The sequence below is a fragment of the Triticum aestivum genome, chromosome 3B (genome assembly GCF_018294505.1).
Source record: "Triticum aestivum cultivar Chinese Spring chromosome 3B, IWGSC CS RefSeq v2.1, whole genome shotgun sequence".
Taxonomy (NCBI): domain Eukaryota; kingdom Viridiplantae; phylum Streptophyta; class Magnoliopsida; order Poales; family Poaceae; genus Triticum; species Triticum aestivum.
Genome location: NC_057801.1, coordinates 225,243,598 through 225,251,784, shown reverse-complemented (window position 1 = coordinate 225,251,784; position 8,187 = coordinate 225,243,598). Strand labels below are relative to the sequence as shown.

At 46.9% G+C, this 8,187-nt stretch overlaps 1 protein-coding gene across 1 annotated transcript; it reads right to left on the bottom strand.

Annotated features, from left to right (window-relative positions):
* Positions 1-468: 468 nt before the first annotated feature.
* Positions 469-3,411, bottom strand: LOC123065253 (uncharacterized). The gene is made up of 2 exons (XM_044488593.1): positions 3,066-3,411; positions 469-854 (listed from the first exon to the last, which is right to left on the bottom strand). The coding sequence occupies exons 1-2, from the start codon at positions 3,409-3,411 to the stop codon at positions 715-717; spliced, it is 486 nt and encodes a 161-aa protein (XP_044344528.1). The 3' UTR covers positions 469-714.
* Between the last annotated feature and the right edge of the window lie 4,776 nt (positions 3,412-8,187).

The window sequence follows — 8,187 nt, the reverse complement described above, 5'->3', positions numbered from 1 at the left end:
CTCTTTCTAAAAATACAGAACACCTCTCTAGTTGAAGTAGTGACCAAGAACACCTCTCTAGTTGAAGTAGTGACCAAACAATCATTTCGTTGAGGTTTGGGAAAAAACTATGTGCCGAAAAGACTATTGTTGGAAGCATTTTTGGAGCATCGATTTTGTTATTTTTGCCAGACCTGCACTAATGTTATTTCATCACAAAACTTTGCAGCAGTTAAAACACTCATCAATATTTATCACAAAAAATTTTAATATTTTGAATTTGTTTACCATTTCTTTTTTAGATTTTACTGTTCTATCGGTGAGCACGTGAGCTCAGAATCAAAAGAGCACTTTCGGATTTGTTCACTCGTTTCGGTTTGTATGTAGTTCATATTGAAATATCCAAAACATCTTATATTTGTGAACCTAGGGAGTACCAGTGAATGAATAAAAGGAGATTGTGTTGTCAAAAAAGTAGAGGCATATAACAATAACAAACTTATAGAACCTTCCACATCGTCAGGGCAGCTCGTTAAATGAGCCATACAGTACCATGAGCCATAGTATCAGTACATATTGTCCAGGTGGAAAAGGAAATTACCATGGACACAAGTAGCAAAACATATCGAGTTGTTCACAGGCAAACGGAGCCCATTACATGATAACCAGTCATGACACGCAACAAACTTCACTTGGCTCGGAGCTTCTTACAATGCAAGAGGAACGCCCACCCTGCTAAACTATGTTGCATCCGGATGGAGCAGAAGCCGTTGAGGTTGACGCTGCTTCTGTCACGGCATCTCCAGTACTCAACCCTGATAAACCTTCAACCAAAGCTTCAGTCACGCCATCTCCAGCACTCAACCCTGATGAACCTTCAACCAAAGCTAAGAGATGTTAGGCAAAATACTGGATACATGTAATGTATTTGAACAAAACACGCTAGTTTCCAGTTATGGAAATACTAGTAGAAAGTGTAATCCGATACAACAGAACTTGGTGCTATATAAGAGTGACACTGTCTCAAGAACTAATAATAATAATAATTCAAATATACCAATCAGTGGAGACGAACAGATTGCCTGATAATTCAAACTTTTTTAGGGAAACATTTAAACAACTTGACATAATGCGAGGAAAATGAATTTCAAAATGTCAGTGTTTTGCCCAAAAGAAGAATAAAATCATCAACTGCTTCCTATTAATTAATCTCCTCCTCACTAGAATTTAATTATCTTTATATAATGTACGTACATGCTTTCCTATCACTCTAATCTAGTCTTAAACCCCTAGTTTCATAGCTTGTACTTAGCTTACAGATAAGCATTAACAAGGTACCATGTATATATAGGCAATAGCAGTAGCAGATAACAATTGCCAATAATGAAATAAGATGCACGCATTCAGTTTCAGCTTTGGATCAAAATACCAACAGCGGAGAGTAGGATGGTTTATACAAAGATTCATCAAGAAACAAACTGATTATATCCAGTAAATAAACTACTCCCTCCGTTCCTAAATAATTGTCTTTCTAGATATTTCAACAAGTGACTACATACGGAGCAAAATGAGTGAATCTACACTCTAAAACATGTCTACATACATTCGTATGTTGTAGTGCATTTGAGATGGCTAGAAAGACAATTATTTGGGAACGGAGGGAGTAGCTATCAGTGAACAGGCCAAAAGGGTATGGTTAAGAGTTGAGTTGGATATATTTTTAACAAAATCACCCTCATCCTAACTCTCATGAGTCACAAAATGTTAGTGCATGCCCCTGTATGCCTAACTACTGCCCATATGCTAACACTCAAAACCAATATAATGGCACTTGGCTTCCAAAATAGGTGAAGTACTGATACATGTACTGTTAGTCTGTTACTGAAGTGAAGAGTATTCATGAGAATATGCCTTTTCTCAGGAAACTCAAATTGGGTAGTAATTCAAGGTGTCGTGTTTCTAAAGAAATGTTCATGAGAATATGTCTTTCTCAAGAAATTCAAATTGGGCAATCCAAATCCAAAGTGTTGTGATACCACTACAATCAAAAGAAAAGGTCTCATAGGCAATGAAAAGTGTCCCTCATGGATCTCCTGGTGACAGTTTACCAAGTGGCAATGAAGGCAATTTCCGGGTGAGCTGACTCCACTACCTAGGTCTATCTTAACGTAGATTGGTAAACACAACTGCTGGTAGTTTATTCTAAAGGCAAATTCATTACAACTATAATAGTAGTAGTAGTACTTGAAAAAATTTGGATAAAGATGCAAAACAAATAAGGTGGCAGCAAATGATAAGATAACACTTATAGAATCATGCATCCTATGTACACCATAGATTTAAATAGCAGGATATGGCAAATAGCGCTAAAAGCATTAGCACACTAAATTGGAGCTATGGCGTGCTAAATGGTGCTAAATGGCGCTAAACAGCTTATCGTGATGCCCCTCCAAATCCTATAGCGTCGTGATTACGCCCTATTTAAAACTATGATGGATATACACACTGCTCATGACCTGATACTAGATAATGAAGCGGCAAATGAATTATGCAGGAATGAAATAACATACAAAGATAATACAAGAACCATGACATTAAGCTAGCTAATGCCTCTAATGGTACCACACAGTCACACACACATCACACATTAGAACAAGTAGCTAAATTAGCCATTCAATCCACATGCACATGGCCCTGTAAACTAGATATATGATTCACACTTCTATTCCTAACTCACACTAAAGTGTCAGCAAATACGTCAATTAAGCCTCGTGGGAAATTTCAGCAAAATAAATGAAGTTAGTCGCATTGGAAATAAATGAGGAATAAATAGATGGCTTGTAGGAAACATCCACATACTACTAGCTCAACGGTGTATGGTAAGCTCTAAGCAGTAGACCAATCCACACTCTAGAGCGGTCGAACCTAATGTAAGCTTGTTTGTTATGCATAATGGCATACGCACATGCCACATGATCATGTTCTGTAACAGAGGGCATAACATCCAGTAGAAGAGTAAGACAGTAATTGACAGAGAGTGCTAGCGCGGGGAAGAGTTCCATGCAAGCTAGTAGGAGATAAATCACCTGCGGAGAACATGGGAGGAAGCTCAAATGGGAAAACAAGCCCGGAAGAGTAGCTGCCTTTCTTCTGCGACTTGGCCGGGTCCAAGGGTTCGCACTCCACGACCTCCCTCGCGCGCATGTCGACGCCGAAGAGGCGCTGTTCCAGGAAGAAGTAAACCACGTCTGGATTGTCGGGGTGGACGAGAGCGAGTACGGGAGCCTTGTTCGGCAGCCCCGCCGCCTTGTACGAGTCACCGGCCCAGATCTCAGAAAAGCTCGCCTCGTACTCAAACGTCCACTCTGCGGTACTCGGATCAGCCAGCGTGCGCATGGAAACCTTGGGGGCGCCGTGGCTTGCACAGCTCATCTCGACGCACCGGAAGACGCCGTTGCTGACCTGCACGATGCGGCGGGAGCCGAGCTCTCTCTCGGCGCAGTAGCCTTAACCATGGCCGTGCTGAACGTCCCCAGCCGGGAGCTGGACATACTCCATGGCCGGCTCCTCGGCAAAGGGATCGCAAGCGAGAAGGCCCGCCACGCAATCCACCCACCAGAGCTTGCCGCCGTGGGAGACGATGTCGGAGAAGGTCCACATCCAACGCGGCAGGGGGTTGGCGACCTTCTTCCTGGCCCACTTGCCACTCTCGGAGGAGAAGCAGAGGAGGGTGGCTTCGCGGCCGCCGACGATGGCCTGGAACTCGACCACCATGAATCGGCCGCCGCCTCCTGGCGCGGCGATGACGCCGAGGTCGTTGTTGAAGATGAGCTCGCGGGGGTCGGGGACGGGCGAGGCGGTGGCGGTGGCGGTGGCGGAGGAGAGGTCGCAGACGACGTAGCGCGGCCTGGGGACACGGCCGATGCGGATGGTGCGCTCGACGCCTCTGGCGTCACGGCTGGTGCGCAGCTCCCCTTCGTCCCTCTCGGAGAGGGGCGGCGGGGTGAGGATGAGGAGGAGGCCGGAGGGGTCGGCGGCGAGGACGCAGGGGAACTTGTGCCTGCAGGGGGGGTCCGGCTCGACGGGGCAGGCGGCCGGGCGCAGCTTGACGGTGGTGACCCGCGGCGGCGCGGCGAGCGCGAGGGAGAGCGCGGCGCCCTGCGGGAGGCCGTCGTCGCCGGCGGCGGGCGCGGTCGCCTTCCGGCTCAGGATGATCCACGACGGAGACGCCATCGGCTCGGAGGGAGAGCGGAGGAACTTGGTTGGGTGGGAATGGGGACCGGGGGCTAGGGTTTAGGGGTTTGGTTGTTGAAGTACTAGTACTACGAGTTTGAACTCTGTCGGGTTGCGGAGACCGCGGGGTGGCGAGTTGAGCCGCGCCAGGAGGAAGAGAGCGAAGCACGCGAGGAGGAGTTGTACCGGGCGTCGCTTGAGGTGTACGCTAGCTATCTTTTGCGTGCGGAATCTTTTCGCAGTTGGGGTTGCAGAGCTACGGCGGAGAAGCAGCGGAAGTGCAGGGCGGTGACAGGCAGGCAGGCAGCCTTTGAACGGCCCGGGCATACCGCCGTGCTGGGCTGCTCTGCTGCCCACGTTTGTGTACCTGCTGTGCCGGCCATTTCTCGATAGGAACATTGTGCGGCTAAAATCGTGTTTTGACCCTTTTGACGATGTTTATCAGGATCTGACCTCAGTTTGAATTTTTTTCGAGATTTGACCATTTTTGCTACCGCCGCAAATCCCGGCGGTAGCTGTACACAATCTATCGTCGCCCTTTATGGTGGTAGGTGCCCTTGACGGCCGTCTGGACGTTAACGGCCACTGAAGTGGCAAATGGACCTACCGCCACCGATCCTGGCGGTAGGCTCTAACAACCTAGCGCTGGGACCTCTGGCGGTAGGGTCCTGGAGGATAAGGTTTGTGGGCCCACTCACCACCCACCCATTTCACTCATCTTCTTCCCCTCGAGCTCAAGCTCTTTCCTCCTCTTCTCCCCCACCAAAGCACCCACTAGATCCCCCTCCATTGCTTGAGATTTGTCCGGTGGATTGGGGGCATTTGCATCACCCAAGGTACCTCTCCCATCCTCCTTCATTTGGTTGGTTGAAATCAGGTAGTGTTGTTAGAATGAACTAGTGTTGCAAACCCTGGCTCTAGTTTTGCATTTATGGTGCATTTACGGTGCATTTATGGTTTGCCTAAGTATTTTGTGTGAATCCTTGTTGTGGCAAGCTAGGTTAAGTGTTAGGTTTAGTGGTTTTGTTATGGAAGGGTTAGGTTATGGTTATGGTTAATGCTATGATTAAGATATACTAGTTGTTTGATTCAAAGTATGATGGATATACTAGTTGTTTGATTCAAAGTATTTTAGATAGTTCATCCATATGAAATGGCCAGTCCATGGATGACTCAATTTTTTCCCATTGTTTTTAGATGGATAAACTAGTAAATGTGCATTATTTGGACAATGCGGCTTTCATGAATGGAAAATGCGATGAAGGGAGGAGGCCATGGTTTTTGACACAAGTCCAAGCTATGATGATATTATCGTGAAAGTGCGAAGCGTTCTCAATTGGATTAACCCAAGTGATGGTGTGAAGCTTATTGGGAGGTATGATGTGGGAGTGGGAGTAAAGTCCCGATTAAAGAGTATGCCCATCACCTCTCAATTGCATTGGGATGTGTATAAGGATAAAGTTGAGGGATCACAAGACAAGTCACTTGAGTTATTTGCCACAAAGGTTGAAGTTCCTCGACTACTACTCGACTTGAACCGGAATGTGTCTCTCCAATACATGATGGTGTTGTGGTGTATGACCGCAATGCGGGTAGCCAACCACCAAGTAGTCAACCAAATGAAGACGACATCAATGTTAGACTCGCTGTTCTTCTAAGTGATGATCATGTTGGAGATGAGGCCATTGCTCATGTTGATGAACATGCAATTGTTCATGTTGACGAAGATGCCATTGCTCATGTGGATGAAGATGCTATTGCTCAAGATGATGTGTACGCGGAACGAGAAGAGATTCATTACAATCCCATTGGTGACTTGGATGTCATTGTGCATCAACAAGACATGGACCGTAACCTCCCTTATAGCCGTATGTGTAGGTATGAGTCGGGTGATGAGGGTCCACCGGAAGAATTGGATGAGGATGGATTCACGCCACAAGAAAATCAAGTCTACAAGAAGGTGAATGGCAAGGAAAAGGGACCCTCTTTATTTCATGATCTTAGTCTTGCCGACAAGGCCGTTGTTGATGGTGGCATGAGGTTGTGCTTGCTCGAACCATCAACTTGCCCGAGGATGGGTGATCTAAGGCCACCGGGTGAGGATGAGAATGCTCATTTGAAGAAAGGGATCAAGTTTGGTTGTTTGCAAGAGTTCAAGATATGGTTGAGTGACTACGCCATTCGGAACCATAGGTCCTTCGTTGTTGGTCATTCCAACCAAAACGTGCGCTACACCATCAAGTATGACAAAGAATGTTGCCCATGGAAGGTCCGTGGAAGAAAGATCAACGAAACCGGGCAATGGGAGTTGAATAGTTGTGTGGCCACCCACGAGTGCATACCGCCGGAGAAAGCGGACCGAAGCAAGGGACACCGCCAACTCACGTCCGAGTATCTAGGCTACAAATTGTTGAATGAGATATCCCATGATCCAACCATGAAGGTGAAGTTCCTCATGAGTTCGATCTTCGAACGATTCAGGTACGAGGTCAAGTATGGAAAGGTATGGATGGCTAAGGCAAACGCTATAAGGATGTTGCATGGTGATTATGTCGCCGCGTACAATATTCTTCTGAGAATGTTGGGAGCCATTGCTCATCGGAACCCGGGCATGCGCCATAGGGTCGAGTCAATTGAGGGAGTGTTTCATCGAGCTTTTTGGAGCTTTGGGCAATGCATCGATGCATTTAGGCATTGCCGCCCCGTCTTGTCAATTGATGGCATGTTCTTGACCGGCAAGTACAGGGGCACGTTGATGGTGGCAATGGCCCACTCGTCCAATGACAATGTGTTGTCGGTTGCGTTTGCGTTGGTGCCTTCCGAGCACGATGATAATTGGGAGTGGTTTATGGATCATGTGAGGACGAAGGTGATTGGCCCGAAAAGGGAGGTGTGCATCATATCGGATCGCCATCATGGGATTCTCAAAGTAATAGAAGTTGACATTCCAGGCTATCCAAAGCTCCAACACCGTTGGTGCATGAGGCATTTCATGGCAAACTTTTACCGAGCATGCAAGAGTAAGGAGTTTTGCAAGGATCTTATCCATGTTTGTGTGGCATTCAACACCGACACATTCCAAAGCCGCTGTGATAAACTATTCAAGGCGTTGGAGAAGAACAAAGGAGGGAGAGAGTTCTTGACAAGGCATCTTCCAGAGAAGCATAAGTGGTCACGTGCTTACGACGAAGGAGGTCTTTGATACGGAGACATGACAAGTAACATGGTGGAATGCTTCAACAATGTGCTCAAGGGTGTCCATTCCTTGCCGGTGACTACAATAGTGAAATATACTTTCTTCAAGCTGAACGAGTATTTTCTGAGGCATTCCGAAGTCACCGCCAAATGGATAGGTGAAAAAATGGAATATCCTTTCAAAGTTGAGGATTGGTTGAAGCATCAAGCGTGCAAGTCCTCACGTCAACAAATTATTACTTTCAATGAAAAAGAACAAATCTGCCAAGTCGATGAGCCGGGTGGCACAACAAGGGACGACTTGACATATGGTGGAGTTGTGTATGAGGTGCGCCTCAAGACCCAGTGGTGTCGGTGTGAGAGACCTCACAAGTATCATTGGCCTTGCTCGCATGTGATGACCACCGCAAGGTTCAGAAACTTGAATGCATCTGATGGTACCACCGTGCGGTTGCATGAGTTCACATTGGAACAAACGAGGTTGACGTGGGCTCCTAGGTTACATCCCTTCCTCGATCAGTCGAAGTGGCCTGAGTATGATGGGCCACACTTCGTCCCCGACCCCGAACTCATGGTGCCTACAAAGGGAAGAAGAAGAAGAAAGAAGAGGTTTAGAGGTGACATGGATGATCTAGCAGGATACACCGAAATGAAACAATTTGGTAGCGGCCATTTCATGGAAGCACCGGACATCAATAGTTGTGGTCAATGTGAAGAACCGGGACACGATGTTAGGAAATGCACCAAAAAGCCATAGACTGATGCCAACACTCTAGATCC

Bases quoted from the DNA above. Each gene is read 5' to 3' on its own strand.
- LOC123065253 (XM_044488593.1), bottom strand. From the start codon at position 3,411: ATGAGCTGTGCAAGCCACGGCGCCCCCAAGGTTTCCATGCGCACGCTG. The intron at 855-3,065 runs GTGATTTATCTC...CTTTGGTTGAAG, and splicing joins TCCTCCCATGTTCTCCGCAG to GTTCATCAGGGTTGAGTGCT.